This window comes from Heteronotia binoei, chromosome 15 (genome assembly GCF_032191835.1).
Source record: "Heteronotia binoei isolate CCM8104 ecotype False Entrance Well chromosome 15, APGP_CSIRO_Hbin_v1, whole genome shotgun sequence".
Lineage (NCBI taxonomy): Eukaryota > Metazoa > Chordata > Lepidosauria > Squamata > Gekkonidae > Heteronotia > Heteronotia binoei.
In genome coordinates this window covers 16,852,165-16,873,478 of record NC_083237.1, presented here as the reverse complement: position 1 = coordinate 16,873,478, position 21,314 = coordinate 16,852,165, and the positions used below count along the sequence as shown (strand labels likewise).

General features: G+C 44.6%; 1 protein-coding gene across 1 annotated transcript; it reads left to right on the top strand.

Moving 5' to 3' along the window:
* The first annotated feature begins 2,395 nt into the window (after positions 1–2,395).
* On the top strand, positions 2,396–20,427 carry LOC132583195 (putative olfactory receptor 2W6). The gene is made up of 3 exons (XM_060254863.1): positions 2,396–2,986; positions 6,985–6,996; positions 19,495–20,427. Exons 1-3 carry the CDS (start codon positions 2,396–2,398, stop codon positions 20,425–20,427), a joined length of 1,536 nt encoding a protein of 511 aa, XP_060110846.1.
* Positions 20,428–21,314: the final 887 nt, after the last annotated feature.

Sequence of the window (21,314 nt, the reverse complement as noted above, 5' to 3'; positions counted from 1 at the left end):
AATGATTTCTGCTTTTCCGTTGGAGGAACAAGACAATAAGCAATTGAGGCTGGCTGGGTCATGGTTAGCTTTTTCAGAGCTGCATAATGCGCAACTTACATCAGTAGCCCTGGGTGGATGTTGAGGAATACCTGGAAGAAACATGAAGGTAAAATTTGATTTTACAATTTGGATTACGGGGAGTATTTTGCAATTTGCTGCATTACTTAACATGGGCACAGTAAGTACTATCCCCGAAGTGAATAGATTTTACTCTATGATAACTTACACTGAACTCAAGGGAGAATATTTTGCAAGAGTAGCCATTCCCCCCCTTACTTCTCTGACTTTGGAAAGGTGCAAAATAAAATAAAAAAATCCATGCCTTCTTTTCTTACACAAGTCCAAGTAATTCAAGTTGAGAGGACAATGGGATGAAACACCTTTGACTTCACCTTTGATTGTCCCCTTTATTAAAAAGCCTGAAAAAGCAGCATTCTTAGCTGAAGCAATGGGCTGGATCCAGAGCTAAATTTCTACATGAGCTAGAACACTTCCCTTTCCCTTAATCTGATTAAAGCTCCTTGACTGAAAGTCTCGGAGTAGTTGAAACCCTTCTGTTAAATAGCATCATCTGGACTCAGCACTAAAGCAATGGGGGAAAAAATCTCACAACAGTAAGGGCAACATTACGGGGCCTGTCAGAAAAAAGGATTAAAACTATTTTTTATAAGAAAAAAAAGATGAAAAATTATCCAGGCACTGTGTTGAAAACCTGTTTCTAAGGCTAAGATAAAATGGGCAATCGAATAAAACGTATATTCAAGTACCAATATCCCCCTGAGAACCATCACAAAAGTAGTCTGAGTAAGGAAGGTTTCTTAATCTTCCCTTCACCATTGGAGTGGGCTGTGCATTCAACCAAGAACTGTCAGAAAAAGACTGCAATAGCTGCTTGCAATGAATCAATTCCCACTTGCACATGATTTTTCACAACCAATTTCTGGAAAGCGCTAAGTGTGGCACAAAATCTTACACACGTCCATTTATTTCACCATTTGCACATCACTTAAGCCAAGCCTGCATCCACAGAAGTGGTTACCTGCATGTATTCTGTGCTAATATCAGCCTGCATGTACATCAGGTCAGGGTCAAAAGGTACAGCCCTTGTTCTACTACATATTTTATGTCTACATGCTTAGATGTGTGTGAGACATTAATATTAGTGCTTAGCACCCTTGAAGTTATGTACAGGTCTCAAAGGTATTCCTACACGGCACTTGGTGGGTTTTTTGGCCCCTGTGTGACACAGAGTGTTGGACTGGATGGGCCATCGGCTTGATGCAACATGGCTTCTCTTATGTTCTTACGTTCACATTCTTAATTCTCCCCAGTCCTTCTTATGTAGCATAGTTGCACTGTTAAAGTGATGCATCAATCGTTTCAGATATCAAAAATATTTGCACTCAAATTATGGCTCATTTTCGTGTAGGGAATGTAAATATCTGATTTCACATCTCATTGCTACTTAATGTTACAGCTTCAGGAAGATTTCAATCATTTAATAACTGATTAAATTGACATACTCACAATACCTCAATAAAGGCAGTGATAGGGCACACTGTTGGCCACTGCAATTCCTTTGTACTCATTGGTCAGAAAGACCAGAGCTGGTTTTCTTAACAAATACAGAAATTATAGCCAGCATTGTCTCTGTTTTGTTTAGGGAATAATTTTAATTTCTCAGACCTTTTGTTTGAGGGAATAATTTTATTTTCTCAAAACTTTTGTTCCAACTGGGCGGGGCAGGGGGGGAACACTATTTTGATTTCGTTTCTCTTCAGTGTGGCTCAAACTGAACCATGTTAGTCCTTTGGTCAGATAAAGGTCTGAGAGACCTAAGCTCACAAACCTTAGTTGACATGGAACTTGTTAGGAGACCAAGAGTGTGTCAGTTTATTTCAGTCTGACCTTCATCTACCTCACAGACCAGCTGTGAGGATAAAGTAGGAAGAGGTGGACAGGCCACTTAATATCTGTGTAAGAAAAGGGGGAATACAGTTTTCTTTAATGAAAGCTGCAAATGAAGGAACGGGTTTGAAATACAAACACATGAAGTTGCCTCGTGAACCCTCAAGATCAGTATTGTCTACTCAGACTGGCAGAAGCTCTCCAGGGTTTCTAGTAGACATCTCTCACAGCACCTATTGCCTGATCCTTTTAACCGGAAATGCCAGGGATTGAACCTGGGACCTTCTGCTTGCCAAGCAGATGCTCTACCACAGAGCCTCTCCCCTTAAATTTTGGAAGGCAGTTCTGCTCCCCTACAGTGTTTCAGAGCATAGCTTCTTCTTTTATGATGGATCCTTTCTGAGAACATGTTTCTCTTTCCTTTCTCTGCAGACAGGAGCCCAGGATGAGGACTGAGAACATCACCTCTGTCACACAGTTCATCTTGGTGGGACTCTCCAACCACCGCAAGACTCAGATTCTTCTTTTTGTGGTCATCCTCCTTGTCTACTTGCTTACCATTGTGGGGAACCTGGTGATAATCATGCTGATCCACATGGACTCCCACCTCCACACACCCATGTACTATTTCTTAACACATCTGTCCAGCCTGGAAATCTGTTATGTCACCAGTACAGTGCCTCAGATGCTGACTCACCTACTGATTGGCAATGGAGCCATCTCCTTCACCCGTTGTGCTGCACAAATGTACATTGCTTTATCTCTAGGTAGCACTGAGGGCCTTCTGCTGGGCGCCATGGCCTATGACCGCTACTTGGCTATCTGCCATCCCTTAGTCTACGTCATTGCCATGGGCAGGTGGCGCCAGTTGCAGCTGGTTTTTGCCTCTTGGGCAGGTGGCTTCCTCCTCTCCATAATGAATGTGGGATGTACCCTGCGTCTCCCTTTCTGCGGCCCCAACCACATCAACCACTTCTTCTGTGAGCTGCCGGTAGTCCTGAAACTTGCATGTGCAGACACTCATGTTACAGAGGCTGTTATATTTGGGGCAGCTGTGCTAATCCTCCTGGTTCCCCTATCAGTTATCCTGACCTCCTACAGCTTCATCCTATCCTCTGTTTTACAAATGCAGTCAGCTTTCGGACGGCGCAAGGCCTTCTCCACTTGCGCTTCTCACTTAGCGGTGGTCACCTTATTCTATGGCACTGTCATCTCTATGTACATGAGACCTCGGTCAGGTACAGCTACTGACCTTGACAAGAGAATTGCTGTCTTTTATATTGTGGTCACCCCTTTGCTCAACCCCATAATTTACACCCTGCGAAACAAGGATGTCCATGGAGCAGTGGCCAAAGTGATCCAAAGGTGGGGCTTGGGAACTAAATTGAAACATTAAAATCTTGCTTAACTGATCCCCATGCTCTCATTGACTGTCTTTTATAAATACTTTAGTAATGAAGTACATATGAACATATGAAGCTGCCTTATACTGAATCAGACCTTTGGTCCATCAAAGTCAGTATTGTCTTCTCAGACTGGCAGCAGCTCTCCAGGGTTTCAAGCTGAGGTTTTTCTCACCTTTTTGCCTGGACCCTTTTTTGGAGATGCCAGGGATTGAACCTGGGACCTTCTGCTTCCCAAGCAGATGCTCTACCACTGAGCCACCATCCCTCCCCAAAGTACTACAAACTGGATAGCCAGTTTGGTGTAGTGGTTAAGTGTGCGGACTCTTATCTGGGCAACCAGGTTTGATTCCCCACTCCTCCACTTGCACCTGCTAGCATGGCCTTGGTTCAGCCATAGCTCTGGCAGAGGTTGTCCTTGAAAGGGCAGCTGCTGTGCTCCAGCCCCACCCACCTCACAGGGTGTCTGTTGTGGGGGGGAAGGTAAAAGAGATTGTGAGCTGCTCTGAGACTCCTCGGAATGGAGGGCGGGATATAAATCCAATATTTTCTTCTTCTTCTTCTTGAAGTATTATAATTCAGTCAAAATTGCTCTGGGGTACAAACAATACATCATTCCCTAAAGACAAAGTGAATGAGAGCTTATTACTGCTGCAGCCAACAGATCAATCTAAGGGGACAGTTAACTGCTCACTGTTGTCCAAATTTCTAATATTTCTAATAAATGATCAGCAATAAAATTATTCTGGACATAGTAACTGCCCTCTCAGATTTTCTTTTTACCCGCAAGTATACCTCCGGTGGCATTTTAGCAAAAGGTATGAGAGCCGTAGGTCTCACCTTGACCCAGCACTCACCAATACCCTAGCTCTAGAACTCACTTTCCATGTTGTAAAGTAACACAAAGTAAAGAGATCTTTGGCCAGAAGTAGAATTCAAAAGCATTCCTTCACTGCTGGGTATTGAGGCGGGATTTACTTTTGAACACCTCAGTACTTTTATACAAATATATATGTACCTTGAATGGAATTATTAAGAAATCCGCAATAACAACAATATTTAATGAAACTCTTAATATAATTTTAGAATAGAATTCTCAATGTAATGCAAAACATTCACAATAAAACAATCCAGTCTCACACAAAGCGCAGCTCTTGTTCAATATGAATTTTCTCAATTCATTAAGGTGCTTGTGCAAGTGCAATTCATAAAGCTTTCAAAGTGCAAAAAAATTGGAAGTGACAAAGGGACAATTCATAAACCACCTCAACAGAGCTTGCCAGGCATTAAGTCTATTTCAAATCCTTCTTCAAGGAAGGGGCTGAACACCATCCTACAAATTCTTATTGTTCTAATCCACTTACATACAGACCACAAGTTTCACAAGCACAAAGTTTTGAAGACCAGGGGACAACCACCCATAATCACCTCCTAACACTCCTTGGGGAAAAGGCATGACATAAAGGTAACAGAAATAAAGAGACCAATATCAGCTTCAGTCTAGAGAGCAGTTCTGAAAGGAAGAAAACAAGACATTAATTTGGCTCTTCAAAGCTAACTCTGAGGGAATTATCTCCCCATACAATTATGTAAACCACTGTAATTTCTTCTCAAAAAAGCCTCCAGAAGGGGGTATTACACCTGAATGGGGTTATAAATCCACCCACCTGGCCACGGATGCCAAGAGCGGTAGTCAACATAACAGGCTGGCAAGGCTCTGTGTGTCCAAGCTTATTTCTGAACATCTGAAATCTGACCCTGTGCCATCTTGCTAGCATTCAAGGCTTTCCTCTTTAATTGTGTTGATTAAAGAAGGCCTGTATGTTTCCCATTATGAAGCTGGTCAGTTGAAGCAGTGACCATCCAAAGTAGTCCCCTGAGCTGTACTTGAGCACAGGAGAGTCTGCATCCGAGGAGAATATCTGCAGGTGGAATGGTGACGGAAGTGTTAATGATATTTCTGTCAGTTCTCATGTGGTGGAACATAAAAGCTCTACAGTGCTCTTCCAAGGATCCTCTCCCTGTTCCACATGAATGGTACCAGCCAGGGGACTTCCTCATCGGTGGGATTTTCTCTCAGATCCTTTACCCATTTTACCTCATGTCTTTTGAAGAACAGCCGTTCCTGAATTTATTTGAGGTGCCAGAGTAAGGCAGTCTATTCACTCTTCCTCGTGTGAATTTTGTGAGAACTGAAACCCTAAGAATTGTTTATACCAGAGAAAGGATTCTCTGAAACAAAAATGCCTTAAAGGTTTGGTTCCTCTTAGCTTTTCCCAATCATGTTGTGATGTTCCAAATGCATACAGCAATTTACCAGGGCAGTGACTATGAAATAGGGGTCATTTATGTTAGACAAGGGTAACTGGATGGCCATATTTGAAAGGCAGTTTGCCAGCATTCTCTGAATAGCTCAATAGTTAGCATTTTGATGTAGCATCAAGTGTTGTTTGGTAATTTAGAAATAATGATACCAAATGAGAGGTGAGAAAGTAGGACCTTGAATGGACCATAATTACGACAAAAATCATTTGGAACAAAATTAAGTTTTTTTCTGTTAAAGAGCGCTAACCTCTATTTACAGAATGATAACCAAGTTCTACCAACATGTCCTGGCCTTGACATTTGCAGTCAATGAGATCAATAATAATCCCAAGATCTTGCCCAACGCCACTCTTGGTTTCCGTATCTATGACAGCTACTATGATGAGAGGATGGCCTATCGGACCACTCTGGACTTGCTCTTTAAAGGTCACGCGTTTTCCCCCAACTACAAATGTGACATCCAGAGAAATGTGATAGCTGTTATTGGGGGACTCAGTAGGGAGGTCTCTCTCCGCATGGCAGATATCTTAGGACTTTACAAGACTCCACAGGTAAGATGTGTGTGTGTGTGTGGTGACGTTTCAGAGGAGTAGTGCAGATTCCAGAAGGGTAACTGACTTCATCTGGGTTTTTAAGTAAAATGTACCTGTGAGGCTCTTCAAGGGCCTCTCAGTACCAGAGTCATATGGGAGAAACACATTACCAGGGAGGGAGCTCAGGGATGACCCCAGCTAGGCCATGGGTTTACCTTCTCCCCCCTTGGGCTTTAAAAATGGAATACAGTGAGAGGCTCTTCATTCTTTCTTTTAGGAAAAATGTATTCTTTAAGCAACCATATACACACACACCCATTTGTCTTACTATGTTTCTAGTATATCTTCACATTTCCTTCTAGCTGACATATGGGTCATTTGCCCCAGTGGAGAGGGACACAGAAGAGTTCCCTTCCTTTTACCGCCTGGTTCCTAACGAATCACATCTGTATATGGCTATGATTCATCTGCTTCTTCATTTCGGATGGACATGGGTAGGACTCTTTGTTGTGGACAGTGACTCTGGAGCCCGTTTCCTAAAGACTGTGGAGCCGTTGTTCTCTCAATATGGAATCTGTCCATCTGTCACAGGAAGAATCCCTCAGCAAACAAACTGGAACAATTTGGGTGATGTTAATGATTTTGTGGCGGACGTCTACGTACCTTTCACAGAGAACAAAGCCCATGCATTTATCCTCTATGGAGAAGCTTTGACCATTAACATAATGAGTTTTTTGTTGTTTATAGGAGACCCAGGATATAAAGAAAGCGAGTTATTAAGAAAGGTATGGATTATGATGGGCGAGACTGATTTTGCATCAACGGGTTTTCTAAGGCGTGCCGATTTCGAATTCTTTCAAGGTGCAATTTCCTTTCAAATGCAATCGATTGACTTTCTAGAATTCCAGGAATATCTTCAGGTTGTAAAACCTTATTGGGTACAAGGAGATGGTTTCGTCAAGGATTTCTGGGCACAAGCATTTGACTGTTCATTTCCCAATCCCACAGAACCAGTGGGAGTCAACGAAGCATGTACCGGGGAGGAGAGGCTGGAGAGCCTTCCTACGGCTGTTTTTGAAACCAACGTGACTAGCTATGGTTATGGTATCCGTAACGCTGTCTATGCTGTGGCATATGCTTTGCAGTCAATGTCTGATCAGAGAACAACAGTGAGATATAATAGAGCTGAACCTCAAGTTCTCCAGTCTTGGCAGGTATTGTCTTCCCTGTATAACTCCATTCTGTCAATGAACAGATGAGTACCTGGTGAGACAGAGTCCAGCTTTCTTCTACATGGCAAAATGGTGTTGAATACATTATCTAATGTCAGTGTTTTGTAGCTGCATATCTCTTCGTAGATGAGCCCCGTGGCACAGAGTGGTTAAGCTGCAGTATTGCAGTCCAAGCTCTGTTCACGAGCTCAATCCCAGCAGAAGCCAGATTCAGGTAGCCGGCTCAAGGTTGACTCAGCCATCCATCCTTCCGAGGTCAGTAAAATAAGTACCCAGCTTGCTGGGGGGAAAGTGTAGATGACTGGGGAAGGTGATGGCAAACCACCCCATAAAAAGTCTGCCATGAAAACATCGTGATGCGACATCACCCCAGAGTCAGAAACGATCGGTGCTTGCACAGGGGACTACCTTTACCTTTATCTTTTCCTAGACACAGAACCTGAATAATGTGGAGCTGCAGTAACCTATGAATGCTAAATTGTTGTTAGTTAGATCTGAGTGAAACAGCATGAAATATATATTTACTACTACCATACACAGGTCTTTTTTTTGTTGGAGGAACTCCTTTGCATATTAGGCCACACTCCTCTGTAATAGCCAATCCTCCAAGAGCTTACAGTAGGCCCTGGAATAAGAGCCCTCTAAGCTCTTGGAGGATTGGCTACATAAGAGGGGTGCAATGTTAGGGTTGCCAAGTCCAGTTCAAGAAATATCTGGAGACTTTGTGTTGATGCGCCTGTGTTTAGTGAGGGTGGTCTTTAGTGACGCAAAGAATGAAGGCTTGCACACAGCAGTGATAAAACTACTATATACAATTTATTTACACCTCCACTCTCCAAACCGACAGAATGCTCCGATGCAACTCCACCATATGTAACCCACACACAGTAAAGTGTCTCTGTACATTTATACAATTCATCCACCCAGGTGACCAATCAGCTTGCTGCTGAGTCATGCTGACATTGTCCAGGCTGATGCAATCTGGCAACCAGCCACCTTCTGTCACTTTAGATGATCTACTTGGCAGATCAGTTACTTTCACTTTCCCAGCATGTGCTTAGAAACTGCTTGGCTTCCACTTTGGGGGTGGAGCCAGGAGAATTTGGGGGTGGAGCCAGGAGACATTAGGGGAGGAGCCAGGAGCCAGTGTGTGACAAGCATAAATGAACTCCAAGGGAGTTCTGGCCATCACATTTAAAGGGATGGCACACCTTTTCAATTCCTTCCTTCCATAGGAAATAATGAAGGATGGGGGCAGCTTCTTTTGGGGCTCATAGAATTGGACCCCCTGGTCCAATCTTTTTGAAACTTGGGGGGTATTTTGGGGAGAGGCACTAGATGCTATACAGAAAATGTGGTGCCTCTACCCCCAAACAACAGCCCCCCCCCAGAGCCCCAGATACCCGCAGATCAATTCTCCATGATTTTCTATGGGAATAAATCTCCATAGGGAATAATAGAGTTCCCAGCAGACATTTCCCTCTCCTCCCCCTGCTTTCTGACGACCCTGAAGCGGGGGGAGGGTCTCCAAACTGGGGGATCCCCTGCCCCCGCCTGGGGATTGGCAACCCTATGCAATGCTCCCTCTAAGCTGTGGAGTCTTGTGAGCAAAACTTCTGCTTCATGAGCTACTGGCATTAAAGTTGTGAACTACTGCACACATTCATTTGCTCTAGGGCCATTTTTCCTGAGCTGAGACAAAAATGTGTGAGGCTGGAGGCTAAAAAACTGTGAGCCAGCTCACACTAACACAGCTTAGAGGGAACATTGGAGGAGTGCGCCCTAATATGCAAAGGAGTTCCTGCTACAAAAAAAGTCCTGACCGTACATGTTCCGAAATCTTGATACCAGTTTCTATATCTTGTTACTGCTCCCCCTCCCTTTTCTTTCAACAAGGTACACCTGTCTCTTCAAGGAATTTCATTTAATGACTCAGCAGGAAAATCTGTGTCCTTTAATGATAACAGAGAAACAGAAACTGGATATGATATAATGAACATGATCATATTCCCAAACAACTCTTTCCTTAGAAAGAAAGTTGGGAGAGTGGATCCCAGAAGAAACAAATTCATCATTCATGAAGATTTAATTGTGTGGCAAAGGCATTTTAACCAGGTGTGGATTCTAGGACATTCTCATGGGACACCATATTCTGTGTAAGGATGATTTGTTGGGCAGAAAGTTGTATACCAGAGATGGCCAAACTGCAGCTCGGGAGCCACATGTGGCTCTTCCACACACATTGTGTGGCTCTCAAAGCCCCCACCACCCCGTTGGCCAGCTTGGAGGAGGCATTTGTTTCTTTAACTCACTTCTCCAAGCCAAGTCAGCCAGCAGCTCGGAGAATGTATTTAAAGTTGCTTTCTTTTCACCTCTCTCACCATCCATTTATCTTCCTTCCTTCCTTCCTTCCTTCCTTCCTTCCTTCCTTCCTTCCTTCCTTCCTTCCTTCCTTCCTTCCTTCCTTCCTTCCTTCCTTCCTTCCTTCCTCCCTCCCTCCCTCCCTCTCCCCTCCCTCTCCCCTCCCTCGCTTCTCTCAAACATCTGACATTTATTATCTGTGGCTCTTCCATTGAGCAAGTTTGGCCACCCCTGTTGTATACTATTTATTAGTGGTTCCCTCCTACTGCAAAGATAAACAGCTGTGGGAAACAGAGCCTGCTTGGTGGACCAACCTTCAGGAACCCTCTCACCACAAAGATTAGACAGAAAGCTTTGCTATTAAGTTTTCCTGCAACTTGTAGGACCTTCCTTGAGAAGAAGGGTTTTAATCTCTAAAGGGAGTAGCATTAATTTACGGTGGGATTTTCCGGCATGCTTTGGTGTTATTTTTCAGATGTTATTATTTAGCTGTTCCTTGGTTTGTAAGAATTTATTTATTTTTATTGGATCATGCCTTTTACAAGCGATGGACCCCTGAGGTTGTAAGCCGCCCTGAGCCTGCCTCGGCGGGGAGGGCGGGATATAAATAAAATGTTATTATTATTATTATAGAGGAATTGCATAGGAGGGGATATTCCATTCCCACATACTGTCTTCAGCTTCCTGCTTCCTTTCTTCCTGTTAGCTTCAGCTTCCTGCTGGATGCTCATTATCCCACTCTCCAGGTACCCCATCTTGCTCTCCCCTTCGCCAGTGCTTAGTGTGGTGTTTGGGTTGCCAACCTCCAGGTGGGACCTGGAGACATCCTTGAGTTACAACTGATCTCCAGACCACGAAAGTCATTTCCTCTGGAGAAAACAGTATCTTTGGGGGAGTGCCCTAGAGGAAGACCCCTATGTGGAAAGACTGAGGGCTAAGGGAATGTTCAGTCTGGAGGAGAAAAGATTGAGGGGGGACATGATCACTCTCTTTCAATATTTGAAAGACTGTCATTTAGAGGAGGGCAAGGAGCTGTTCCACTTCACAGCCGAGGATAGGACCCAAAGCAATAGGCTCAAATTACAAGCAGAATGGTACCGGCTGGATATTAGGAAACATTTTTTTTTACAGTCAGAGTAGTTTGGAGGTGGAACCAGTTGCCTAGGATGGTGGTGAGCACCCCTTCATTGGCAGTCTTCAAAACGCAGCTGGATGATTATTTGTCAGAGATGCTTTAGGCTGATCCTGCATGGAGCAGGGTGTTGAACTAGATGGACTGTATTACCCCTTCCAACTCTATGGAATTATACTCCACTGAGGCCCCTGCCCTCCCCAGATTCCACCCCCAAATCTCCAGGAATTTTACAGTCTGGAGTTTCAGGCCCAGTGAAGCCAATTCCTCAGAACAGAATGCAAGAGGGGGGCATTTTGAAAGTCTGTGGTAGCCTGCAAAAAGTCCACCACATTTTTTATTTGCTATTTTCTGAGATTTGTGGTACTATTGCTGGTTGCCAAGGAGATTCCTGAGGAAACACTTGAGGAAACTGAGGCATTTGACACATCTGCGTTCTGTTCCCCTGACAAATGGTGCCTCAGCACTCCTGCTGGCAAACAACCTCTTGAATCAGAATGGGCATTTGTGCCAGGGGGAGTTTCTTTGCCTCAGACAAAGGCTCTAGGGTTAGCATTGGATCCAACCCATCATGTTCTCCATCATTCCATTTCAGTTGTTCATTCCTGTATTTCTTTCTAAACACTAAATAATGGTTCTTGAGGCCCATCCTAAAATCTTTTCATATTTTGGGATAGGTGCCTCCTCTTTCTTTGTGTAGTGACCACTGCCCTCCTGGATACCTCAAGAAAAAGAAGGAAGGCGAGAAATTTTGCTGCTATGATTGTGATCTGTGCCCAGATGGGATGATTTCAAACCAGAAGGGTAGGTGGTGCCTGCATGTGATGATAATTCCAAAACAGCTTCTTCTGCATGTGGTGATAATTCCAATGATAATATGTCTAATGCCAACATGCCATACTGTGTGCACAGTAATTTGGTAAACCAGGGCTCTGTATCATTCCTACAGGTAAGGTTAGGGCTATTTCTGCACAGAATCAGACACTTTGGGAAAAGGATCAACACAAAGTTCATGCTTCCAAGGCTGTCCATTCATTACACATTTCCGATGTGGGTCACATGTGGTGAGAAATCAAGTGTGCATATTAAGTTTGCCAGCTCTGGGTTAGGAAATATCTGGAAATCCGGGAAATTCGGAGCCTGAGGAGGTACGGGTTTGGGGAGGAGCAGGGGTATAATGCCATATAGCCCACCATCAGCCATTTTCTCTAGGGGAACTGTTCTCTGTCACCTGAGAATGAGTTCTAATTCTAGGAGATCTCCATGAGACACCTGGAGGTTGGTCACCCTAGCGCATATAGGATGGGACTAGAGCAATCATGACTTCCCAAAGGGATTATCTGCATTGGCTAGCACCTTGTATCCCCCCCCCCCTTTTTTAAAAAACAAATTCATTTTTATTTCATTAAAAACACATATAATTGTGGGGGGGGGGGACAGGTAAAGGAAAGAAGTGATAACACCTACATAGCAAAGGGAAGGCAAGTACCATATTCCTGCTATTAGGGGCATTAAGTCAAAATAGGAGTCAATTGCACCTTGAAGACCAACTTAGTTTTATTCAGAACGTAAGCTTTCGTGTGCATGCACACTTCTTCAGACGAGGAATGAGGTACAGTAAGCAGAACCACATATAGTTGGTGGGGTTTGGAATGCCAAGTGGTACAAAGTTAAAAACCAACAGCAGAATAGTAAAATTAACAAATTCAGAAAACCTTTGATCTGGGTTGAATTAGCGTGGGAAGCCATAAAACAGTAACATTTCAGAATGTGAGAATGCCTGTTAATTATTCTATTGCTAATAAACCTGGGTCAAAAAGAAGGCATTTCTTTCCCAGAATGCCAACAGAGAAACTGTTGATGACCAATCACTCAGATATAAATCCAGTCCCGGAAGTGTATATTAAATGGAATAATCTCATTCTCAGCTAAATATTGCAGAACTGTGAGCCAAGTACCTACAAAAGAACTGTTCATATCATCACAGGAGTGAGAGTTTAGACCACCAGCGATCTTTCCCATCACAAAGTGTGTCCATAGTTTATTGAACCAAAGTTCTAAAGTTTGTGCTTCCTTGGCTTTCCATTTGGAAGCAATGGCTAACCTCACCACCACCAGTAAGACAGAAATCATAATCTTCTTACCCTTATTCAGGGAGACCACAGTTCTAGCAGGGCTAGATCCAAGGTAGGAGGGATGACCTGTTCTGCTATTCTACCAATCCTAGCTAAGACGTCTTACCAGAATCCCTGGATGATGGGACAGTCCCACCAACAGTGTCGGAATGTACCAACTTGACCGCGTCCCTTCCAACACAGTGGACTAATGCTCTTATTTATTTTATGTAACTTAGAGGGAGTACAGTATCACCTGGTCTGCATTTTAAGAACCTGAAGCTGAATATTTAAAAAATAAAATAAAATTAAGGAGCAAGCACCCAAGTTCCAAACCTGATGCCATTTGGTAAGTGAAAGTTCCATACCCAGATCCAGTCCCCATTCCTCCTGCATGAATGTCTGCCCTTTTGTAAAGACCTTTATGAGAATACTGTAGATAGAAGATAAGAAAGGAGGTCTCTCGAATTCCCATAATTTTCCTTGGAGATAATCTGAAAAACTGAAAACAGGAACAAGGAGCAGCCTTTTCTTCTCATGGTTTCTATCCTATCCCCGACCTGAAAATATCTAAACCACTAAATCATAATGTTACCCTTTACCTCTGGTTCGATAAACTATGGACACACTTTGTGATGGGAAAGATTGCTGGTGGTTGAAACTTTCACTCCTTTGATGATATGAATAGCACTTTTGTAGGTACCTGGCTTTTCATTATTTTTCCATTACACACACCCAATCTATGGAGTGTGATAACTCAGCAGGGAGACATTCCTTAACGATGGGCATGAATGGCATAGAGTAATGGGGGGTGGGGGGTGGAATTAACGATGAGATTATTTGAACTAGATCTTTTTCATATGGTCCCAAATCTTCATTGAGGTAGGATGGAACTGGAGTAATCAAGACTTCCCCAAGGAATTCTTTGCATTGGTCAGCAACTTGTATTGCCATATTGACCCAACATGTCAATAGTTTTTAGTATCTCTATATGCAGAGTTGTGTTTCATTTAGAAGGTGACAAGGATTTAAGGGAAGGTCCTCGTTGCCTGTTCTTTATTTGCTACTTACAGAAATGAAAAGGCAGGTAAGCATGCTTTGTTATTGGGTAAAATAACAATTGAACACAATGGAAGTGCTAAGTGTTTTAAGGACAATAAAAAGAAAAAGGAAAGGTCCCCTGTGCAAGCACCAGTTGTTTTCGACTCTGGGGTGACGCTGCTTTCACGTTTTCACAGCAGACCTTTTTACTAGATGGTTTGCCATTGCCTTCCCCGGTCATTTCACTTTCCCCCCAGCAAGCTGGGCACTCATTTTACTGACCTCGGAAGGATGGAAGGCTGAGTCAACCTCGAGCCGGCTATCTGAAACCCCAGCTTCTGCTGGGATTGAACTCAGGTCGTGAGCAGGGGGCTCCGACTGCAATACTGCAGCTCTGTGCCACAGGGCTCCTCTTAAGCACAATGAAGAGATAGCAAAAAAAACATCAGAAAAAATCATCCAGTAACAGCATGTGTTTCTAGATGTCTGCATCTGGTGGCGCATTCAGGTGGGCCGTCTTTCTCTTTTTTCCCCCCTTCCAGACATGGACAACTGTCTCAATTGCCCAGATGATCAGTACCCAAACAAGAACCAAGATGACTGCATACCCAAGATAATAAGCTTTTTGTCTTATAAAGAACCTTTAGGAATCAGTTTAGACTCAGTAGCCATTGGTTTTGCCCTAATCACAGCCTTAGTACTCCAAACTTTCATTAATTACAAAGATACCCCCATTGTCAAAGCCAACAACCGAGAGATCACCTATATTCTTCTCGTCTCCCTCCTGCTCTGCTTCCTCTGCTCTTTGCTCTTCCTTGGACAACCTACAAAGATGACCTGCTTACTCTGCCAGTCAGCTTTCAGCATCATCTTCTCACTGGCTGTTTCTTGCATACTGGCCAAAACCATCACTGTGGTGGTGGCTTTCGTGGCCACCAAGCCAGGGTCCAGCATGAGGAAGTGGGTGGGAAGAAGACTGGCCAACTCCATTATCTTTTCCGGCTCCCTTCTTCAAGTAGGCTTTTGTATGCTGTGGCTGGGAACCTCCCCTCCTTTCCCCAATTTGGACACACAGTCTGTTAGAGGAGAAATAGTCGCCGAATGCAACAAAGGGTCTGCCACTATGTTCTTTATTGTTCTCGGCTACATTGGACTTCTTTCCATCGTAAGTTTGAACGTGGCTTTCCTAGCAAGGAAACTGCCAGACTGTTTTAATGAAACCAAATTCATCACCTTTGGTATGTTGGTGTTCTGCAGTGTTTGGCTGTGTTTTGTTCCCAGCTATCTGAGCACCAAAGGGAAATACACAGTGGCTGTGGAGATCTTCTCCATCTTGGCTTCCAGTGCTGGTTTATTGGCATGCATATTTTGTCCAAAGTGTTACATTATATTACTTAAACCTCAACTGAACAGAAAGGAGCAAATAATATGGAGAAAAAATTGAAGTATTTATTATTTCTCCTAATAACAATAAATAATAGCTAAATATGCTTTTCAGTGTATTTCTTTGTGTGGGTTCTTATTACATGCATTTAGCCATTTAGCCCATGAAATGAAGAAAGGAGACCCAGACCAATTCCCCATTACGCTTGTTCCAGCATTGGAATTATTCCCCACCCCCAACACTTCCTTCCAATTTCACACAAGCTGCCACAGGGCTGCGACTTGCCTCACCTCTTTCCCGCAGCAAGCAAGATCCTCTGAAAACCAGTTTCTGCTTGCTGCGGGAAAGAGGCGGGGTGAGTCACAGCCCTGCAGCAGCTTGTGCAAAATCAGGCAGAAACATTGGGGGAGGAGGGGAGGGCTCTGACTTTGGAAGGAATTAGCCCAAGGGATACCAGTGCTCCTGGGGAGGGGCAAGTATAGCGGTGGGAACAGGCATAATGGGAAAGGAAGGAAGCTGAGACACAGGAGGGCATGCTCCCCTTCCAGCCTGTGTCCCATCCCAACGATGGCAGGTATGGAGGCCAAGTGGAAGTGCTTGCCTCTGTCCTTGGTGCTGTGCAACGCTAGGTCCATAAATAATAAGACTGCAGTCCTACAAGACTATCTGCTTGAGCAGAAAATGGACCTGGCCTGCGTGACTGAGACCTGGGTGCGAGACGGGAAGACAGTAGCTCTCTCCTAAGTAGCTCCCCCCGGGTTCTCGGTCCACCACCAAGCACAGACTAATGGGCGGGATGGTGCTCTTCATACTTACTCCTTCCAGGCACTCCTGGCCCTGGAGATCACCGGCATTGAGTGTGCAGGTCTGGTGTGGGATGTTGGGGAGAATTTGGCTATCTGGCTGATGTACCGAATGCCTAACGCACCTTAAAATGCTTTAAAATTTGAAATCGGTCACTTGGTTCACAAGTGACACCTCAGTTTACAAATGGCAGGAAAAATTGGCTTCGACCACCTTGATGACATCACAAAGAGCACAAACTACCAATCAGAATGGGCTTCCACGTTCAGACATAATGCATAGGCGTGCACCTTTCAAGGAGGAAAAGGTTTTGCTGCATTACCTACTATATCATTTTGGGCGGCTCTTGGCCCATACATTGTAGCTTGTATTGCACAATATGAGTGAGACAAGGGCCCCTGCATTATTGATTTGTAGGATGCTTGGTGAGTGGACTCTTATCTGGGAGCACTGGGCTTGATACCCCACTCCCCCACTTGCGCCTGCTGAAATGGCCATGAATCAGCCATAGCTATCACAGAGCTGTCCTTGAAAAGGCAACTTCTGAGAGGGCTCTTCCAGCCCCACCCACCTCACAGGGTGTTTGTTGTGGAGGAGGAAGATAAAGGAGATTGTGAGCCACTCTGAGATTCAGAGTGGAGGGCGGAATATAAATACAATCTCTTCTTCTTCTTCTTCTTCTTCTTCTTCTTCTTCTTCTTCTTCTTCTTCTTCTTCTTCTTCTTCTTCTTCTTCTTCTTCTTCTTCTTCTTCTTCTTCTTCTTCTTCTTCCTTCCCCCTTCAAATAGCTAATTATGGAGCTTTCTCAACAGACCCAAGAGGTTGAGCTAACAAACAACTATTAATCATCCAAAGCTATCAAGGGACTGGAGTAGTCCCAGGAGAGCTGATCTACAGTCTTCATCATCTTCCTGAATTCTCAAATATTTGAGAAGCTCCAGGAAGGAAAAAAACCCAGAAAACTCCGAGCAGCTTGCTGCCATGTCTTCCAAAACTGAGATTTCTTAAGCAGTGGAAGAAGCCAAACTGGAGTATCTGCAAACTGGTTGTAGGCATATTGGCAAAAATGGTTTGGGAGGCTGGTTCCTGGGCAAAGAGTTAGGGCTTTGCATGTATGAGGTTCCTCATATTTTCAGCTAAAGGATCTCTGGGAAGCTGGCTTGGAAGGCCATCTACCTGAACCCTTGGAAAGATGCTGCTAGAGAAGATGATGCTAGCTAAATGGACCATTTCACAGCATCAAGGAGCTTCTGCCCTGGAAGCAAAATAGCTGGTCAACAGTTGTCCTACTGACTTATTTTATTTGCTTATGCATTTCTCACAGAAACAAAGACCCTGATAAGCTAACGGTAACAAACTAAGCAGAAAATGTGTCCAATATCTTCTGCGGCAGCATGTGTCCATGGTCCGTAACTCAACCCAGAGGAGCTTTTGGTACTTCTGGTCATTTTTCTACCTAGGAAATTTGAGACATGTTCATACAGGCATGAAACTTTTAAGCTACTCAGATAATACTGCAGGCAGCTTTCAGAGCATGGGGAAAGAATCCACCAGCTATTGCTCCCATTTGAGAAATGCTGCTAATTTTCTTCATGGCCACTCTGCTAGTCCCCTGACCTTCCAAAGAGTTTCCCTTCATCTTGAATTAAATATCTGAAGTCAATTCGCTCTGCTGGGTGGTTCGCAAGCTTCCCTTGTGGTTGTAGAGGAACACCTGTGAGAAAGCAGGTAAGATTCTATGTAACTGGGTATTCAGATAACAGGTTATTTTAACTGATGCAGGTAAGGCACTGTACACAGGTAGCCAACATCAAGGGCATTTTAAGTCTTCAATACTCCTCATAGTGATGCTGTCAGAGAGCTGGATTAGGATCTAGCAGGCCCAGGTTTGAATCTTCACGTGTGCCAGGGAAGCTCACTGGGTGATTTTGGTCAGTCACTTCTTCTCAGTGTTTGGTGTGGGCATAAAATGGAGGAGGGGTGACTAATGTTATCAACTGTGCTGGATTCTCCTCTGAGGAGAAGAAGCAAACTATGACTAGTTAAGGAAAAGAAGAAGCTGCTTTGTGAAGAAGCTGTTTGCATTGCCCTTTCTCTGAGAGATCCTCTCCAAGAGCTCACAGGAAGGAAGGAAGGAAGGAAGGAAGGAAGGAAGGAAGGAAGGAAGGAAGGAAGGAAGGAAGGAAGGAAGGAAGGAAGGAAGGAAGGAAGGAAGGAAGGAATTTCTGTGTGGTCACTTCCTATAGCCATACTCCATGGTCAGGGACAGTATGGACAATAAAACTTGGCTAAAATATGGGCTCACTTTTCCTCTGACTTCTCCAGGCTACAAACCATGTTTTGTGCTGACCATGTGGAAGTCCTGTAAGGGTCATGATGCAAAAGAGGGTCTCCTCAAATGATGGCATCTGCCTCTCTTAAAGGCAAGCCACAAATATCTGTGGAGACTCCAAAGAACCCATTCACACTTAAGGCAAAAGAGTTCCTGTTTCCCACTACCCTGGAAACAGCCAAGAGAGGGAGAGAGATCCTGATTTCATAGTGCAGGCGATCCTTTCTGCCTTCTACATACTCCATGAGAAATCACGTTTTTCTGCTACAGAATTTCTACCCACAAGTAATTAAGTCCATTCCTAAAGAAATCATTTTAAAAGTGGGGGAGGGATATGAAGAACAAATAAAGGATTCCCCCTCACAGTTAGGGCAGGTAAAGGAAACCTGGGCGGGGGGGGGGAGAGATATAGGAAATTGTAAGCAGCTCTGAGTCTCAGATTCAGAGAGAAGGGCGAGGTATAAATCTGCAGTCTTCTTTTTCTTCTTAAGGTTGTCCTATTCTCAGGGACAAAGAGCCCCATGGCGCAGAGCAGTAAAGCTGCAGTACTGCGGTCCTAAGCTCTGCTCACGACCTGAGTTCAACCCCAGTGGAAGCTGGGTTCAGGTAGCCAGCTCAAAGTTGACTCAGCCTTCCATCCTTCTAAGGTCGGTAAAATGAGGACCCAGTTTGCTGGGGGGAAAGGGTAGAGGACTGGGGAAGGCAATGGCAAACCACCCCGTAAAAAAGTCTGCCATGAAAACGTTGTGAAAGCAACGTCACCCCAGAGTCAGAAATGACTGGTGCTTGCACAGGGGACTACCTTTACCTTTTTAATTCTCAGAGACAGTGACTTCCACTTTCATCCTTTCTCTGCAGGCAAGAAACCAGAATGGTGACTCAGAACCTCACCTCTGTCAAGGAGTTCACCTTGCTGGGATTCACCTACCACCGCAAGATGCAGGTTCTGCTCTTTGTGGTCATCCTTGTCATCTACTCACTCACCCTGGTGGGTAATGGAATGGTCATCGTACTAGTGCGGGCCGACTTCCGCCTCCATACCCCCATGTATTTTTTCCTCACTCACCTCGCAGGCCTGGAGATTTGTTATGTCACCAGCACGTTGCCCCAGGCGCTGTTCAACCTTCTGTCTGGAAACCGAACCATCTCCTTCATCGGCTGTGCAGTTCAGATGCACTTGATACTGACCTTGGGTGGCACTGAATGCGTTCTGCTGAGCGCCATGGCCTATGATCGCTACCTGGCCATCTGCCACCCCTTGCTATATGCAATTGTCATGGACAGGTGGCGCCAGTTGCAGCTGGCTTCCTTCTGCTGGGGAGTAGGCATCCTCCTGGCGACGATAAATGTGAGCTGCACCTTTCACCATCCTTTCTGTGGCTCCAGCCACGTTAACCACTTTGTCTGTGAGTTGCCAGCTGTGTTGAAACTTGCATGCGCTGAAACCCGTATCACGGAAAAGGTTGTTTTCGGGACGGCGGCACTAATCCTCTTGGGTCCCTTGTCTGTTATTCTGACTTCTTATGGGCTCATTCTATCCTCAGTATTAAAAATGAGGACAACGGCGGGACGGCGCAAGGCATTTTCCACCTGCGCCTCCCACCTGATAGTGGTCACGGTGTTCTACGGTACTGTCATCACAATGTACATGCGGCCTGGGTTGGGCTCAGGTTCTGATTTGGACAAGAAAATTGCCATCTTTTACATTGTGGTCACTCCCCTGCTTAACCCAATAATTTATACACTGCGGAATAAAGATGTCCACGGTGCAGTAGTCAAGGTGCTTCGAAGGCGAGACTTTGGAGAGAAAGGTTGACCGCTGGCATCTTGCTTTATTGGTTCTGATTGCCCAAGAGTGGCAGACTATGACTGTTAGACCAGAGAGTTTAGAGGCAAGTCTGATCATGGAAGCGCACCCTGAAATTTTCCCTGTGGACTTTCAGGACCCATGTCGAATTCACAGGCCCAGGCATAGACCTCCTGGCTTCACCTGGATTCAACTCCAATGTCATGTGACAACCGATCATATGACTTGTTCTGCTCTATGGTTCCTCAGACTGCCAAAGTCCCCTGAAATTCTGTTCCCCTAATTGCCCATTTCAGCAGCCTTGTGTGTGATCCAGAATCAGGGCCAGCCCTAGACTGTCTGGCACCCTAGGCAAGGCTAACTACTGGCACCCCCCCCTCGAACTGATAATGTCACTGAGTCTCATGGGGGGGTGCCCAATTTGTGACCCCCAGAAGGCTGGCACCCTAGGCAGTCACCTAGCTTGCCTAGTGACAGGCCAGCCCTGTCCAGAACCTCCCATGAAAACTTCTTCAGCAATACATACAATACTCGTTCAAAGTTCCCCAAGACTCTCTGTTGTTTTAGCAACAGCAGACCAATCCCTATGGATTCCAGATTGGTGTGGCCCAACAGAGATTTAAGATTAACAGGAGGTCTTAATCAAGTGCCTCAGGGAATTTGGTATGTTTTCTTACTATGCCTGCTCGCTAACTTGGGGAAAATGGGGACTAGCCCATCAACACTCCTTGGGTTTTCAACCAAAATTTGAGTTTTGGTATCTGCTCTGGCTTAGTTTGTTCGTATTTTATCTGGGATTGTGAGTTGATTGCTGCACGTGTTATGCCACAGATGCTTGGCTTGAGAGCTGAGATTGGACATAATGTACATTCACAAGTCTTAGGGATGGCATATGA

What these genes read in the sequence shown, in the direction of transcription:
- LOC132583195 (XM_060254863.1), top strand. Translation starts at nt 2,396, where the DNA reads ATGAGGACTGAGAACATCACCTCTGTCACACAGTTCATCTTGGTGGGA.